Source organism: Bos indicus, chromosome 4 (genome assembly GCF_029378745.1).
Source record: "Bos indicus isolate NIAB-ARS_2022 breed Sahiwal x Tharparkar chromosome 4, NIAB-ARS_B.indTharparkar_mat_pri_1.0, whole genome shotgun sequence".
Classification (NCBI taxonomy): domain Eukaryota; kingdom Metazoa; phylum Chordata; class Mammalia; order Artiodactyla; family Bovidae; genus Bos; species Bos indicus.
The window spans coordinates 111,285,751-111,304,450 of record NC_091763.1 but is presented as its reverse complement, the minus strand read 5'-3'; the positions used below and the strand labels follow the sequence as shown (position 1 = coordinate 111,304,450).

The 18,700-nt window shown below is 40.7% G+C and overlaps 1 protein-coding gene across 1 annotated transcript in view; it reads right to left on the bottom strand.

The window, feature by feature from the left end:
- Nucleotides 1-18,700, bottom strand: part of CNTNAP2 (contactin associated protein 2) — a 1,639,050-nt gene that overhangs the window by 803,801 nt on the left and 816,549 nt on the right. The window contains exon 12 of the mRNA XM_070787139.1: nucleotides 12,180-12,299. Coding sequence (XP_070643240.1) covers nucleotides 12,180-12,299 — 120 coding nt within the window. The remainder of the gene's footprint in view (nucleotides 1-12,179; nucleotides 12,300-18,700) is intronic.

Genomic DNA, 18,700 nt, shown 5'->3' with positions numbered 1-18,700 from the left:
ATTCTCTCATTGTTAGTAGCATTCAAACCTATATTCTTTATGCAAACAGCTTTTTGTAAACTGTATTATAGATGCACCCATGGATGATAAGATGTTTAAACACTCATTAGCTGCTTGGGAAATTTTAAAACCTGTTTGTGTCTCAGTTCACCTGGCTTCAAAATTGGAATACTAATACCTCCCCAGGTTATGGTGAGGAACAGATGAAATGGATAGAATACTATAATAGATGAAGGCATCTATCACATTCTCTCTTACAGAGAGTCAACAATAAACAGTTTAAAATGATGATATCTTTTAAACAAATAAGGAAATATTAATTGATATTAAAATTTGAACATTTTAATTTAAAAACATGTTTTAAAAAACTGTTTGGTTCTAAGGCATTAAATCTGAGAATTACAAATGAATATTAGAATTACTGGTTAAGATGTTGAATAAAGACTGTCATCTAACTTTTTCCCTCCTAAAACCCCAGTAAAGCCAGAGTATATTTATGTATACATACACATTCATAAATGTATATGATAAATGCATAGACATATTCAAACTAGGACAGTATTGAAAGTAAAAAGGAGAGCTACATCAGGCCAAAAAAAATTAAGATGGGATTATATTGAGCATACAGGACACATGGCCACTCTAAGCAAGTTATTGTTCAGTCGCTAAGTCGCGTCTGACTCTTTGCGACCCCATGGACTACAGCTTGGCAGGCTTCCCTGTCCTTCACCATCTCCCAGATTTTGCTCAAACTCATGTCCATTGAGTCGGTGATGCTATAACTAAGAGTGAAGTTCAAAATCAACAAGACCCTCTAACTCTTAACAATAAACACATAGCTAGTAATTATTAGGAATCTGTAGGTAACTGAGGAGATTCCAGGACACATAAAAAGGTGAGAAAGTGAGCAGAATAAAGGAATTCAGAAAAAACTGAGGGAAAGGAAAAAAATTTATTATCCTTAAGATACAATAAAAAGTCTGCAGATACGAAGAACAGTACGCTATTAAAATGGAACTTCCAAAGAACAAAAAGGAGCTCTTTGATTTAAAACCAGGATGAAAATCATTCTAAAAGGAGAAAACAGAGAAATCAATCAGGAATAGAAAAATAAAAAGAAATTTGAGGAGTTGCCAGTGTGAAAGTAAGCACCTAGCCCAAGGATGAAAACAGACTTATTCTAATGCCTGTTGTGAAATTTCAGAATATTGGGGAATAAAAGAAAGTTCTTCTAATTTCTAGGGAGAAGGATAGGTTTATTAAAGGATTGAGAAACTGTCAGAGAATGTGCTACCCCCAAATGAGGGTGTAAATTGACATGAAAAAGACATAGGAAATGGGAAGCATGAGGTCTGACATAGTGGAAGATGAGAAAATTGTTGGGTGAATAAATACAGGTGGGATGGGAGATTTCATGATGATAGGATGCCCCAGATAGAGACAGCAAGCAGTTTGGATTGGAGCAATGGGAAATATCAGCAAGACATCCTCTATTATTTTATAGTCTTTTAAATACTGAGAGCACAATATGTTGGATTCTACTCTGTACTTGGCTTGCAGCGATAATGCACTAATAAAATTCAAGATCTAACACCTGATGAGATGGCACTGATGTAATAATAGTGGAAATAAAGTGCACAATAAATGTAATGCACTCGAATCATCCCCAAACCCTCCCACTACACCGTTTGTGGAAAAATTGTCTTCCGTGAAACCGGTCCCTGGTGCCAAAAAGGTTGGGGGCCTCTGAGCTAGTGCATTAGTTCACCGGTCAAAAGTACGCTACTGTCTCTCAGCCCTGGCACCTATAGGTAAACCAAGTGAGCTTAGAAACGGAAGGGGCAAATATGGTTCCAGTGAAGAGAAAATAAATTACACATATTTATACATCAAAAAGGGCTTCCCAGGTGGCTCGGGTGGTAAAGAATCCTCCTGCCGATGCAGGAGAGGCAAGAGATGCAGGTTTGATCCCTGAGTTGGGAAGATCTCCTGGAAATGACAACCCACTCCAGTATTCTTGCCTAGAAACTTCAATGGACAGCGGAGCCTGGTAGGCTACAGCCCAGAGGGCCACAAAGAGTTGGCCACAACTGAAGTGCCTGAGCACACACTTACATCAATAAAAGGAATAACTGTAATGACGATCACGATGAGGATCTAGTAAGTTCTTATATAGTCTTAATTTTCAATGCTGATTTTGTTCAAACATAGTAGAAACAGGATATGAGATTAATGATTATCCGAGGAGAGGCTCAGCCCTAATGACCTCCTCTGTCCATAAATACCACAAGAAGATTTCTGACAACTTCATTCACAGGTATACATTTTTTCAGAGTTATTTTGTCAGTTGTCATAAATGAGACAAATGCTGTCATGTGGCGTCATTTATGCTGGGCATGATGAGGTTTAGGGCTTGTGCTTAAATCAGTCCCAGAAGCAGGACTCCAATATTTGCCAGTTTAGGCACCATGTCATACTAGGTAGAGTTTATTATTTAAGTTTCTCAGTTGCATCAATTAGACTAAGAGGAAAGATAAAAAGACAGACCAGTTGCTACATGAGATTCTCTTGCTAAAATTGCCAGGAATCTTTCAAAATGGAAATTGATTTACTGAGAAGGAATGAAAGGTGACTCAGCAAACTGGAAAACCTAGGGATTGGAAAGATAGGAGCTCAGGCATAGTGGCTTTAAGTTTAGTCAGAAGGGAGGAATTCCTAGTGAGTAAGTGTGAGGTTATTCTTGCACTTTGAGCTAATTTAACTGGATTTCACAAAGGCTTTTCCCCCCCCCCCCCACCTGCCAGATGTACAAGCTGATATCTGTAGACTAGACTAGAGTTTCAGACCCCAAATGACAGAGGAAGCCAAACAGCAGTCCATCATCATAGACAGTGTGAAACCATTCTCCGTTTTTGAGCAGGTTTTGAAATTGCACAACCGAGACAGTGCTTTCAAAGCACCAGAAACGCAGTGTGTTTAAAATCAGGTGTGTAAAAACGTTTGAAGGTGGGGCATTTGCATTCGGGGTACCCTTTTGGAGGCTCAGAGGTGGCTGGGCTGCCTGTTCCAGATCCAAGACCACTCTGTCTTGGTTTCACATGGTGCCCTCCCTTCCCTTCCTGGCTCCTGTCTGAAGGCGTGGGCTTCACCAGACCTCCTGTAGCTCCCCTCTCCCTTTCTTGATTTAAAGTTCGAAAAGCACTTGAGGACTCTTATAGTATTAACCTATCACTGTGACTGACACACAATGAAGAGATCTCAAAGGAGCCTTGGCAGGTAGAAGTCATCCGTGGAACAGGAGTGTGAGTCTGAATGGGAGTCTTGGGCGGGTGGGTAATCAGTTACAGAGACGAGCTCTCCTTTCAGGCTGCGTTTGATCACTGAGTTGGCTCCTAGATTTTCAATTGAAGCTGTGGGAACAGAATTGAATTCAAAGATTTACACTGATTGTGAGGAACTGAAATAGCTGAGCGCATGAAGCAGGAGTTGCTGAGTGATTATAAAGGTTTATAACAAAGACAGCCTGTGAGAAGGCTACGAAAAGGGGATGACTGTGAAAGAAGACAGAGAACTATTCTGCGTGCAGGTTAATGTTAACGGCAGAGGAAGCAGACTGGGTTAGGAGACAGAAAGAGGAGGGCAAACGCCTTTGATGGGAAAAAAATAAAAATGAGTGGAGGGAATAAAATGGAAGAAGACAGTGTTTTGAGGCTTATACTTTAAAACGTGGATACATCAGAGAGAGAGTGCACGGCACTCCAGGAACATGAAGGGGCAGCGGCATCGTCCTGCCTGGCCTGTGGGTGTTAATAAGCTTTTGGAGAGAAGAAAGCTGTGTGGGTCTTCATTTCTAGCCAGTTTCCTTGCAAGAACAGGGAATGAGGCACTGCAATCACATTAAATATTGCTGATAACACCCAACAGAGTTCCATTCAATCTCATTACCTTCTAAAGCCAGATTTTGTTAGACTCAGTTTAAGATTTTACACTGAAAAAGTAACTAGACATTGGGAGTAGTATTTAGATCGTCCTAAAACTCGGGCATATATATCTCCTCTTTTGTGGATCTCCTTCCCATTTAGGTCAGCACAGAGCACTGAGTAGCTTTCCACGTATATGTACGGCTGATTCGCTTTGCTGTGCCACAGAAACTGAGACAGCAATGTATAGCAACGCTATAACAATAAAAAAGTCAGGCTTCAAACCTAAGGGATAATTAACCCAAGTACACAAGAAATACAAAAGTTATTCTATGAAAGCTCTCAGACATTTGTACTCCTGGCTGAATTAAGAGCTAAAATTGATAATAATTGCTTAATGGCTTATAAACTGATTTCATCTAAAATGTGTTCTCTGATTAAAAACCCCAAGGCATCAGCGGGGCAATTAAGAAGTAAATAGTTTATGGCAAAAATGCTGTCCTATCACAGATAATGAGTTAGTTATGTAAGGAAGTTTTAATGATAATGAAAAGACATGAATAAGAGATGCTCGTTTCAGAAATCACACTTAAATCAGACTACAGAATCCAAAATGAGGAGTATGCACACATCTGGCCATGAGGATGAGTGACACACACGCTCGGGCATTCACACACATACGTCATGCATGCACACACATGTGCACGCACAGCAGCTGTGAACTCTGGCTCCAGATCACACGGACGGCTGTCTCCTTAACCCACTAGATGTGTAACTTAGGACTTAATTTCTGTGAGCTTTAGTCTCCTCACCCAAAAATGGGAATAAGAGTAATATTACATATTCCATGGGGTTGTTGTGAATTATTAGATGAGTCCATGTGTCTGATCCACTTAGAATAGTGCTCAGCATTTAGTTTCCCCTCAATACTATATATATAACTATAAGCATAAAATATAAAATCTTATCACACATCACCTAACCTGTTAGTAATTCTAATCTCAGCTGGTAAGCAATTTTTATTTTTGTGTATCTGTATTTTCAAGTTTTCCTATTTTGAACAATATGATAAAAACCACAAGTAATAAATAATAAACCTTAATTTTTTACAAACTAAGTTTGGCACTGTTACTCAATAGGTAAGACTCTATGTAGCTGGAGTTATGAATAGTATAAAGAGTGGGGAAAAAGAATACAAAGTATTCCCCCAACATTCCCAAACCCTGGTGTATACTCCCTGATCCTATTCCTTGAATGTAGGTGAGAAGTGTATATATACGATGGGTTATCACTACTGAGATTATGTTACCCTATACAGCAAAGGTGCTATATGCTCTGTGATGACCTAGATGGGTTGGGGGGGAGGGTGGCTCAAGAGGGAGGGGATATATGTATACATATTGCTGATTCACTTTGTTGTACAGCAGAAACTAACACAACATTGTAAAGCAATTATCCTTCAATAAAATAAAATGACTAGCTGGTACAAAAAACAAAGCAAACAAACAAAAAAAAAGGTGAAGAGATTTTGCTGGTGTCAGTAAGGCCCCTAGTTGACTTGAGTTAATCGAACGAGTATTATACTGGGTGATTACGAGGGATGGCCTAATCACGTGCACTCTTGAAAGCGAGTCTAGAGGTCAGAGATTCTCCCATTGCCATGACATGAGAAGGATGCATGGCTGGGAGCATCCTCTAGGAGCAAGCCACAGCCAAATGGCCAACAAGAAAATGGGACCCTCTGTCTTAAAACCTGAAGGAATTGAATTCTGTCAACAACCTGTACAAACGTGGAAGAGGATGCCAAGCCTCAGATGAGACCACAGCCCTGCTGACCCCTTCATTTCAGCCTGTGAGACCCTGAGCAGTCAACCTAGCTAACCTGTGCCAGAGCCTTGACCCATGAAAACTGATATAATAAATTGGTGTTATTGAAAGCAGAAAATAGAGAAGGAACTGCTTTGCTTTGCTGAGGGGTAGGTGGGGGGTTATGGCAACAAGGAGTGTGGGGCAGGTTCATGATTCTTTCTACTAGAGCCCAAGAGTCCCACCCTGGCAGCCCATTGTCACCCCCACCCCCTACACTGCACTACAGAAACTTCTGAGAGGCATGTGATTAAAAAAATTATATTACTGAGAGCAAGTGCTTAGGAACTTGAGTAACAAGCTCTCTATAAATATTAGATTAAAAAGACATGAACAGCTTTTACCATTATAGAGGATAATAGAATTTGATCAGCTAAATCCCAGGGCTTTATAAAGTACAAATTATGTAAACAAGCTTAATGGTTTTTTGATAAAACTACAAAGGTAGTGCTAGGAAGAATGCAGGAGGTATTCCTTACTTGGGCTTTAAACATCACATCAAACAGCACAGATGTTTACTTAATTTTTTAAAAATTAAATATGAATGCAAAGAGAGTTATAAAGATGAATTTGAGATAGAATATTGAGGAAAGCACAGTTTTTGATTTAAGGATAAGCAGTAATTTTCCAAGGATAATGGCTGGATCTGGCTTTATTTACTATTGATATTATTAATCCCTGGGAAGAGAGAACTAAATGAAGCTTTAAATACAAAAACTCAAGGTTTCTAGAAAATGTTGATAAGCATCTTAAGAAAATAGAAATAAGAAGCTGAAGTGTTAGAAAAGTATTCACATGAAAGAGGCAAATATTATAAATATATGATAATATACATTCATTAAAAATTATATCTATGACACCAAATTTTCAGAAAGAGAACAGAAATTGAGAGGGAGGGTGAGGATACCAATGACCACGTTTTATAATGTGCCCTAAGATCTTAAAAAGGAAACCAGGCTTTGACTTGGATGGAATGATGGATTCTTCTACAAAAGATTCGATGAATACACTGTCTCCTTAGTGTCAACTGAGCACTTGAGATGTGTCATTTAGGGCACCCCCTAATTTCCAAGTGATGAAGCACTGAAGTACAGATAGCCAAAAGGAGAATCGCATGGTAGAAGGACTGCTTTATGATAAAAAATGAAGAATGCCAATTTATGTCAAACACGGCCAAGAAATGAGTAAATTCAAGCTTGTTTGAGGCAAGAGGATTTTGTCTCTAAATTATGTGAATAGTGATATTTTTCTTTCATGTTTCATAGCAATAATAGAATTTTTCAGTCTTTTTAAGTATAGAAGGCAGTGTAGAGATCAACTCATTCCAATTCCTACTCTATTTACAAGGAAACTGAGACAGAGAGATTAATTGGGCTCAAAGTCTTCAGGGAATCTGCATAGTGTATGCCCACAGTACAGCTCTAACAGGCTGATTTACAGCTGCTGAAGGCAACATAGAGTCCCACCTTTTCTTGACCCATACCTGCTCTTCTGTACTCCAACATATGGGTTTCCCAAGAAAGAAACTTGGGAATTACTTTCAACCTCACCAGCCACAGTCTGGTCAACTCAACTTTCTAAATATCTATCAAATTAATCCTCTCCTTTACCTCATGGCCTCCACCTTAAATCTCAGTTTCAACTCCTGAATTATAACAGTGACTTTCTGATTTGTTTTCCTCTCTTATTGTGTGGGTCTCCTTTGGAACATCCTATTCCCAGTTGCCAAAGCCATTCTTTAAAAATACAGGATCATCAATTGCTTCCTTTTCCCTGGTACCAAATTTCAACTGTTTTGTTACTAAACTAAACTTGTGTCCACTCACTGAATATGTAACAAAATTAGTCTACTGACACTGGATCCTAGTGAAGGAAAGTACAGCATTTATTGCAAGGCACCAAGAAAGGAGTATGGGCAGCTTATGTTCAAACAACCTGAATTCCTCAATGGCTTTCAGGTAAGAAATGTTTAAAGGCAACATTAGGGGTGTGGTGCATGACCAGCTCCTGCACAGTTCTCTGATTGGGTTGATGGTGAGGTAACACAGCGATGTTTCGGGAATCTCAATTATCATCCTTTTGTTACAACTTGTCTGGGATATAGATACTGCTGGTCAGCATGCAGTTAACTTTTTTTCCATCAGGTGGAGGATTTAGAATCTGCAAAATAACTCAAGGAGGTGGCTCAGGATATTATCTATAGCCCTTGAAAAAGAACTAAATGTTCTTGGCTTTATTTTAAGGCTAATCTATAAAGAAAGCTGAGCACTGAAGAATCGATGCTTTTGAACTCTGGTGTTGGATAAGACTCTTGAGAGTCCTTGGAATGCAAAGAGATCCAACCAGTCCATCCTAAAGGAAACCAGTCCTGAATATGCATTGGAAGGACTGATGCTGAAGCTGAAACTCCCATACTTTGGCCACCTGAAGTGAAGAACAGACTCATTTGAAAAGACCCTGATGCTGGGAAAGATTGAAGGCAGGAGGAGAAGGGGACGACAGAGGATGAGATGGTTGGATGGCATCACCAACTCAATGGACATGGGTTTGAGTGAACTCCGGGAGTTGGTGATGGATAGGGAGGCCTGGTGTGCTGCAGTCCATGGGGTCTCAAAGAGTTGGACACGACTGAGAGACTGGACTGAATTGAACTGAACCTATTCTTATTTTGTCTTGCTTGAATATTATCTTTTGTTTATGCCTTTTGTCATTTCTGTGATTAAATTTGCTCTTTGGAACTAAGGGAAGGCATAGGAAGTAAAGCTTTTTTACAAACAAGAGGTGGGGTGCATGGAGGGCAGGAGGAGTCTAACCTAGAAGGACCATGGGGCCTTCTCAGTCATTTTATACATTTCCATTGATTCAAAGTCATTCTCCATCCTCCCAATCTATTTTATAAATTTTAGGATCCAAACAGTCAATTCAATATCCACATGGATGACCCATTTGTCGCCAGGATTCTCTTAGACACTTTTCCTCCACTTATTACATTCTTGACACAAAGAATATTTCATCACTAGAAATCTGATCTACCTACTGAGTTCCTAGGACTACATTCCTGGGATGCCTTTTCCCAGTTTACAATCCTCTAAGTGATATTATCATTTCTCATATATTCATATGCTAACAATTAGCACATTTTAATCTCTAACCCAAACATCTTTTCAGGGCTTATTCAACTGCAAAATTTGCACGTCAACTGAGATGGCATATAGCACTTCATATTTAAATAGGTCAAAACTGAATTCTTGAAATTCCTCTAAATCTGTTCTTTCCTTTATTTTGCATGTCTCCAAAATGGCACTATAATTCACTGAGTTACTTAATCCATATATTCAGGAGTTATTCTTGATAACTCTCTTTAACCATTATTCTCCCATCCTTCACAAATCCTTCACTATTTCCCGGAGTTTGCTCAAATTCGTCTCCATTCAGTCAGTGTTGCTACCTAACCATCCCATCCTCTTCCTCCCTCTTCTTTTGCCTTCAATCTCTCCCAGAATCGGGGTCTTTGATGATAGTTCTACCTTCAAAATACATCTGAAATGCTTCTCTTCTCAACACTTAAACTATCACCACCCAAGTCCAGAGAAGCATCTTTTCTTCCCTGGACCTTGACTATAGCTTCAGACCTGGTTGCAGTGCTTTCAGCCTGTCATTCGTGGTGCTCAAAGTGGTATCGATCTTGGTATTGATCTAGGGTGGCCCCGGCGTGCAGCAGCTAGGAGCCAGGCGTGGGTTCCCAGTCAGAGGGTTGCTGAGTCACACCCTCATGGCAGTTGGAATCACTTTTATGGTCATTTCTTCTGGGTTTCCTTTGGCCAATCATTTTGATTCGCCTGGTTTGTAGTCCACATTTTGTGCATCTCAGGATCCTCCCATGCGCATGCACGTATCTGTCAGCCAAGCTGGACTCTACCAAAGAGGTATCTGGGTAGAACATCCCTTGACATCACTCCCCTTTGGCCTGCAAGGAGCCTTTTCTGTGCATGTGTGGTGGGGGAGGGCTCCTGACTTCGGAAATGAGAGATATGTGGTCTGAGCAGGCCTGTCCTCCTCCTTCAATTGTCCCTCTATTCTTGTTTTGGAGTTTCTGTCAATAGAGAATGAATCTCCAACCGCTTTACCCTGGGGGGCCCATCTACCTCCTGCCTCAGTAGTTTTAACTGAGACCTGTTTAAAACCTGTTTAAGACCTGTTCATTCCCCTGTTTAAAACCTTTCCATAGCTTCCCACCCACTACACTGAAACATAATTCAAAAAATAAAAATATTTTCTTCCCCCAGTACCACCATCCTTACTTCCTGATCTGCTCTGCTCCTGCCTGTCTCCTCCACTTCATTTTGGGCCCCTACAGTCTTATTATGCTTCAGTCACTTGGGTTTTAGTTCCTTCGAAGAAAATGACTTTTTTCATGCCTTGGAGTGTAAATTTTCAGGGCTTCTCTTCCTTTCTCACCTTTTTGAGTGCCTTGTCTTCATCCATATGCTACATTTTGGCTAAAATGTTGCTTCCTAGGGAGGTTTTTCTTTTTTTAAATGCTCTATCCAAAATAAATCATTCTTCACAATTCCATTACTTTTCTCTGCAGAAAAATTACTTATATTTGTTTACTTTTTTAGTGCTTGTTTTTATTATAAGTTGTGAACACCATGAAGGCATTTACGATATCAATTTATTCTCACACGACACAATTTCTGACAAAATAGTAAATATATGAATGGCAAAACCTAGAAAAAGGATCCTAGAGGTACACTTAAATATTCTTTTTCCTTTTCACAAAGTCTATGAAGAAATTCACATTTTTTTTTCTTGTTTCTGTATCCATTACATATTTTAATTGCATTTTATCTTTTAGATAATGTAGATTTTATATATGCTGCTGCTAAGTCGCTTCAGTCGTGTCCAACCCTGTGCGACCCCATAGACAGCAGCCCACCAGGCTCCCCCGTCCCTGGGATTCTCCAGGCAAGAGTACTGGAGTGGGGTGCCATTTCCTTCTCCAATGCAGGAAAGTGAAAAGTGAAAGTGAAGTCACTCAATTGTGTCCGACTCTTAGCGACCACATGGACTGCAGCCCACCAGGCTCCTCGGTCCATGGGATTTTCCAGGCAAGAGTACTGGAGTGGGGTGCCATTGCCTTTTCCGAGACAACCTCACATTGGTCAGAATGGCCATCATTAAAAAATCTACAAATAACAAATGCTGGAGAGGGTGTGGAGAAAAGGAAAACCTCCTGACTGTTGGTGGGAATATAAAGTAGTGCAGTTACTACGGGAAATGATATAGAAATTCCTCAAAAAGCTAAAAATAGAGTCGCCATACTATCCAGCAATCCAATTCCTGGGCATATATCTGGACAAAACCATAATTCAAAAAGACACATGCATCCCTGTGTTCATAGCAGCACTATTCGCAACAGCCAAGACATGGAAGCAAGCCACACGTCCACTGACAGATGAATGGATGAAGAAGATATAGTACATATACAGAATAGTATATTACTCAGCCCCAGAAGAAGAATGAAAGAATGCCATTCGCAGCAACATGGACAGACCTAAGGATTGTCATACGAAGTGAAATAAGTCCATATATCACTTGTATGTAGAATCTAAAACGTGGCACAAATGAGCTTATCTACAAAACAGAAAGAGACTCACAGACATGGAGCACAGACTTGTGGTTCCCAAGCTGGAGGAGGTTGGGGGTGGGATGAATTGGGAGTTTGGGATTAGCAGGTGCAAGCTGGAGTTAAAGAATGGGCAAATAAGGTCCTATGGGCAAACAAGGCCCTATGCTATTCAGTTCAGTTCAGTTGAGTTGCTCAGTCGTGTCAGACTCTTTGTGACTCCATGGACTGCAGCACTCCAGGCCTCCCTGTCCATCACCATCTCCCAGAGTTTACTCAAGCCCGTGTCCATTGAGTCAGCATCACCAAATATGAGAAGGATGCATGTGTGTATAACTGAATCAGTCTGCTGTAGAGCAGGGCCTGGAGTGGCCTCGGAGCTTCCTCTCCCATGTGCAGTGTGAGTGCTTTGAGAGATGACACCAACCTTCCCCAGTCCAGGTTCTTGTGGCGGCTTCTTCATGGGCTAGTTCTTTCTGGGGACTTCAACCTTTCAATTTCACTTTATACTTTTTCCTCTACATGCTGATTTTTTAAAAATGCTAATTATTAACTGTTCAAATCAGAAGGTAGACTTTAAAAAAATAACAACAAAACTCAGTGTCAAACTACACTTCACCCTTTAGCCTAACAGACCCAGCAGTATTTAGCTTCATTCATGTATTGACAAGAACACAGCACAGGAGAAACAAACATCAGTGGTGCTATTCATTCCCAACATACAGAAAAGCCATCTTCATGACACATAAATGGGGCATAGTTACCTGTCATGTTGCAGTAAACTTTCAGAGGCCCCAGTGATCCACTGCCATCGGGATCTATCCAGTAGTAATTTGAGGTCTGGCCCAGGTGTTTGTATGCTTCACAGGAAGGCTCATAGATGGCTGGAAAGAAATATCCTGCATGAGCTCAGCACCCAAAAAAGAGCCTCCCGAGATCCATGCCCCAGTTACAGACCAAATGCTACCAAACTGCTGATTAGAAGCATATCCTCAAGTTAGAATGAGCCCTCTTTTTTCTACAAGTTAACTCACAATTTGATCTTTAGTCCACAAGCATTCTTTCTGACCTAACAAAGACATTAAGTTCCTGCTATGGCTTTATAGTTAGGGAAAAGTCTAAAAAAATTGAATAAATTGTGGAATAAATGTAATGTTTGCTTAAAACAGGTGCTCATGAGCATTGAAAAATATTTAGTTTATACTTATTTACAGATATCTCCTTACTGTAAGGAACATAACTGAAAGGCCATGAATATTGACTGCATTGTCGGTCAATCAGCTAAGAGATCAGAGAAAATCTGCCCCCCTCCCGACCCCACACACACAGACAGACAAACACACAGACACATTTTTGCATATTTAGTATAAATTTCCTACAAACAGCATGTGATTGCTAACCTTCCTTTATTTCAGGAAAAAAGGAAAGAAATGCCCCTGCTTCATTTTGTTACAAGTGCTTTAATTACATTAAATCTAGTTTTCGTTAAAAAAAAAAAAAAGACATTTATGTAATTAGGTTGTAGCTTTTCATCATGTTCCTTTTTGTTCCCTTGCTCCCAGCACATTTTCTTTTCTCACAGAGAATGCACCTGATTTCAGTAGCACAGAATGGACACTGACATACCTCCTTTATAGCTGGAACTTCTAAAACACTGTTGTGAAAACTTTTTAAAAATAGCTCTACACTGACTTTATGAGGGATTAGACAGTATTTAGCTAAGAACTACTGAGACAGGAGGTAGATGGCCCCTCACCCCAACACAGGGTAAAGCATTGGAGATTCATCCCCTATGGACGAAATTCCTAGCAGGGCAATTAAGCAAGGAGGTTGGGCCTTGCCCAGACCACATATTTCTCATTCCTGAAGTCAGGAGACTTCCCTGACCACACGTGTGCAGAAAGGCTCCTTAAAGGTCAAAGTGGGAGTAAAGTCAAGGGGTGATCAACCCATATGCCCTTGCAGTAGGATCCATCTTGGCAAAGAGATGCATGCACACACATGGAAGGGTCCTGCTGCTGCTGCTGCTGCTGCTGCTGCTGCTAAGTCGCTTCAGTCATGTCCGACTCTGTGCAACCCCATAGATGGCAGCCCACCAGGCTCCCCCATCCCTGGGATTCTCCAGGCAAGAACAGTGGAGTGGGTTGCCATTTACTTCTCCAATGCATGAAAGTGAAAAGTCAAAGTGAAGTCGCTCAGTCGTGTCTGACTCCTAGTGACCCCATGAACTGCAGCCTACCAGGCTCCTCCGTCCATGGGATTTGCTAGGCAAGAGTACTGGAGTGGGGTGCCATTGCCTTCTCCAGAAGGGTCCTGAGATACAGCAAATATAGACTGTGAACCAGGCAAATCAAAATGATTGGCCAAGGGAAACCTGGAAGAAATGCCCCACGTAAGTGATTCAAACTAGCAAAGATTCTCCTTCTGAGTCTGCCTGAGTGTCTATATCCACACATATTGTACTCTTTTCCTCTTAATAAATACTTTACTTGCTTCACTGCTTTCTGTCTTTGTGGAAATTCTTTTCCGCAAAGCTAAAGGGTCAGGGCCCTTGTCACTGACCACTGGTCTAATGGCTAGGATCTGGTGCTCTTACCATTGCGACCTGGCTTCAGTTTCTGGTTGGGAACCCAAGCCCCTCTCTGAGCCATTGCTGGCCGAGGCCACTCGAGATCACTACTATTGGTAAAAATCTATATATTGATAAGTGGAGTCTTTTGGAAAAGTGCTCTTGAATTCAACACTCCCAGCATCTGCCCTTTCCTAAGTTATAAAGCGAAGGTCTGACTCTGGGGCTGCCTCTTTCTACTTCCCTCTCCCAGGTTCTTGGTGCCTCCCTTTGGCTCTCCATGTTTCCTCTTCCCAAAGATGCTAGACCTTAAATTCTATTTCATTTCAGCAAACACAGCACACTACAACAGTTCTGAAATGCTTTGATTTACTCAGGGCTTGCTTTCCACTTGCTTTCTTCCTTCTGCAACTAGTCATTGAGCCCATATGATGTGTTGAGCAGTAGATTAGGTAAAACAAGTACAGCTGTGAACAGCACAGTTCAGGGACCTTTGGAGCAGGGGCAGTTCACTCAGTACTCAGCCACTGTTCATTCATGAAGTGCAACTGGAAGAAAATGTGGCTAGAGTGTTAAGCACAACCACACACTTTTGTCCCAGTGATCAGTGGTAAAGAACACACCAGTCAATGCAGGAGATGAGGGTTTGATCCCTGGGTCTGAAAGATCCCCTGAAGAAGGAAATGGCAACCCACTCCAGTATTCTTGCCTGGAAATTTACATGGACAGAGGAGCCTGGTAGGCCATGCCCAAGAGGTCATAAAGAGTCAGACATGCCTGAGCAACTGAGCATGCAATTATTAATATGCCACTTTCTGCCTCCCAATTATCAAATTTAGATAATAAACTATGGTTACTCTAATTCTGAATGCCATACCAAGTAAAGTAAGGCAATAAAAGACAGTGAAGAAATATTTTTTAAAGTTTCAGCAGAAAGATGATATACTTTGAGAGAGGTTTTAGAAAGAAGGTTCCTTGTAGCAAAACACAATAGATCTTAGGGAAGCAATTCAGAAGGTAATGAGAGCAGATAGGCTATACTTGCCATTTGCGTGCATGCTCAGTCATGTCTGATTCTTTGTGACGACATGGACTGTAGCCCACCAGGCTCCTCCATCCATGGAATTTTCCAGACAAGAATACTGGAGTGGGCTGCTATTTCCTCCTCCAGGGGATCTCCCCAACTCAGGGATCAACCTGCATCTCCTGCATTAGCAAATGGATTCTTTCCCACTGAGACACCTGGGAAGCTCTGCTGCTGCTGCTGCTAAGTCGCTTCAGTTGTGTCCGACTCTGTGCCACCCCATAGACGGCAGCCCACCAGGCTTCCCCCTCCCTGGGATTCTCCAGGCAAGAACACTAGAGTGGGTTGCCAGTTCCTTCTCCGATGCATGAAAGTGAAAAGTGAAAGTGAAGTCACTTAGTCGTTCCTGACTCTTAGCGACTCCATGGACTGCAGCCTACCAGGCTCCTCTGTCCATGGGATTTTCCAGGCAAGAGTACTGGAGTGGCCATTGCCTTCTCTGCCTGGGAAGCTCAATACTTGCCAAAGGGCTATGGTGAGATGGCCAGAGCTATTATGAGAACGGATAAAACAAATAAGACAGGATAAAATAGACGGAACTGATCACACGTTTAAGATCAGGAAGTGGACATAGTTGGAAAGAAAGAAAGAATGCGTTAAATTCACAATCTCTGAAACCAATTGCCTTGTTAACTTTTGACAATCTTCCTTCAGATTATTGCAATTATTATGTACAGTTAAAAATCACTTAGAAGATAAGGTTTAAATTCTTAGTTTTTCCAATTAGCCAGTTCAGCCAATCTACCATTAAAAACTGTCATCTTTGTTTTCCAGCGTCCCCTCTGTCATTTTCCTTATCATCTGATATCTGGTTTATAGCAATCATCTTATTAACTGACTGCTCTACCCAAATATCGCTTCACTCCCCACCCAATTATGCTTTTTTAATCCAATGTTGGTCTTGTCCTAAAACATTACTTTAAGTTAAATGTGTAATAGTTCTTCCTCATCTCTGACAGTGTGTCCCAGATCGCCATCTAAGCATGCAAAACCTTCCAAAATCCTTACAGATCTCATTAGGTTTCAGCAACTTGCTGACATCAACCTTGCTCTCTGCTCAGGCAAATCTGACAAAGGAACTTATTTAACCTATGTTTACCCTTTCTGGGATTGCCTGTGGTTTTCTACAGGCCTTTTTCTCAATCTATAAAACTTCTCAGTCAGAGTTAACTATGAAGGAACAAGTGTTAAGAAACAGGGCTCCAGTCAAACACATCTAAGTTTAAATTCTGACTCCACCAAGCACTAATTATATAACCTTGGCAAAGATATTTAATCTCATTTAGCTTTCATGCACTGGAGAAGGAAATGGCAACCCACTCCAGTGTTCTTGCCTGAAAAATCCCAGGGATGGTGGAGCCTGGTGGGCTGCTGTCTATGTGGTCGCACAGAGTCGAACACGACTGAAGTGACTTAGCAGTAGCAACAGCAGCAGCCTTGTCTAGGAAATAGGTTGGAGAAGGAAATGGCAGCTGACTCCATTATTCTTGCCTGGAGAATCCCATGGACAGAGGAGTCTGGCAGGCTGCAGTCCGTTGGGTTGCAAGAGTCGGACACGACTTAGCGACTAAACCACCACCACCAGGAAACAGGTATCATAGGTATATTAATTAATGGTTATGTGTGCTCAGTCATGTCCAACTCTTTGTGACCCTATGGACTGTAGCCTGCCACGTTCCTCTGTCCATGGGATTTTCCAGGCAAGAATTCTGGAGTGGGTTGCCATTCCAGGGGATCTTCCCGACCCAGGGATTGAATTCACATCTCCAGCATTGACAGGCTGATTCTTTACCACTGAGCCATCAGGGAAGCCCCTATATTAATTAATAGGTGGAGTGTTTATTGTTAATGCAATAATTATTATTTAGGCACCACTGACCTTTTTCCTTTCTTGAGGAGACCTTCTCTAATCAAAACATCCTGCTTTCTGTACAGTCCAGGGCTCATCTCATGAACTATAATGCTTAATTATAGTCAATGTAAGACTCGATTGATTGTTGTTAATTAAAACATATATGAAAATTTTACTTCCTAGTAAGATTGTGAACTGTCATGAGGACAGGGTCTAGAAAATGTGCTTTTCCTTTTTACTCTATATTAAGCTATTAATAACCTGGTAGCTGGTTAAGAAAGACTATTGGAATGAAACTTAAAATGTACCTACCCTTCATCCTGTTCTGATTTTGATAAATGATTAGTTGGCTTGCCAGAAGAAGTCTATCCATATGAAAGCACGCTTGGATGATAGTAAGGATAGGGAACTACTAACATTTCTGTGTAAGCATACAAGCATTTTGAGCACACAGTTGAAAGCATGTGGGTGAGGGAAATTTGGATAAGCGAGAAGCTTTTTATTTTTCTTCAAAGTGTGACAATTATTCGGCTTGTCTCTAACCTAAAACAGGTTTACTGGCTGCTTTTGCTTCATCAACACAAATAGAAAGGCAAAACTTTAGTCCAAACTTTATCATGTGTGAAAAATCACCTGGAGAGCTTGTTAAGACAGGGATTCCTGGGCCTCACCCCAAAGATTCTGACTCAGTAGAGAATTTGCAGTGCTAACAAGATCCCAAGTGATGCTCATACTGCTGGTTCTGACTTCATTTTGAGAAGCATGGCTCTAATCATGAAAAAATAAAAATTAACTCAAGAAGGGTGGACTAATTCTTTATTTATATTTTAATATAAACAGGAAAAACAGGTCACTGCAAGGCAATACAGTACAATTTTAAATAACATAAGGCTAGACTACCACCTCACTTCGCTCAGAATAATAAAAATAGAACTCCAAATAAGCTCTAAATAAAAATACATGTCAAAAGAAATATACTTGGATGGATGTGCAGAAAAATATTTGGAAAGAAATATATATGTTTCCAAAATACTCTTGTTACCTCTGTTACCATTGAGTATTACTCAAATGGTCACAGTGGTTGCCTTTCCACAGTAAGATTATGGATGATTTAAAACTTCATACTTTCCAGTGTTTTCCACACTATAATGTGCATAAGTTATAATATCATTAAAAATACACTTGCAAAATATATACATGGAATAATAACACTGAGACAAAATGGCAAGAACAGATGTATATAGTAAAATTATATTCATTCTGTCCCTCACTTAGAAATTAACAGATTTCTGTTCAAATCTCCTTTCTGTCATTTATGACCAAGACACTCCCCTTAACTTTTCTTTTTCTCAACCATAAAATGAAGGCAATAGTACCTCCTCCACCAAGTTAGCATAAATATCAAGTGAAATCACACACTTTTTAAACTAAAAAGCATTGAGTGCATGGATATTTTAATGCACAGAAGAATTTAGTATTTAGCTTGCATGCCTCAGCCAGTTAACTCTGTACTCAGTGGAGTCCTATCTGGGTTGCACAGTTTGTGCATATCAAGCCCCAGGGAGATGACAGCGCAGAAGGGGCTAAGTCAGCAACCACCGAAGAAAGAGAGGATCTGAGCTATCGTCAGTGATCGAGCTTTTCTAGTAGACTGCAGGAGAACAGAAAGGCAATTGGACTAGCGGCAAAATAGACTCATCAAGTTCATTGATTTATTGGACGAGTAATTCTTCTGTTTCAACTCCTACTCCCAAACGAATTTCTCATATTATTCTACATA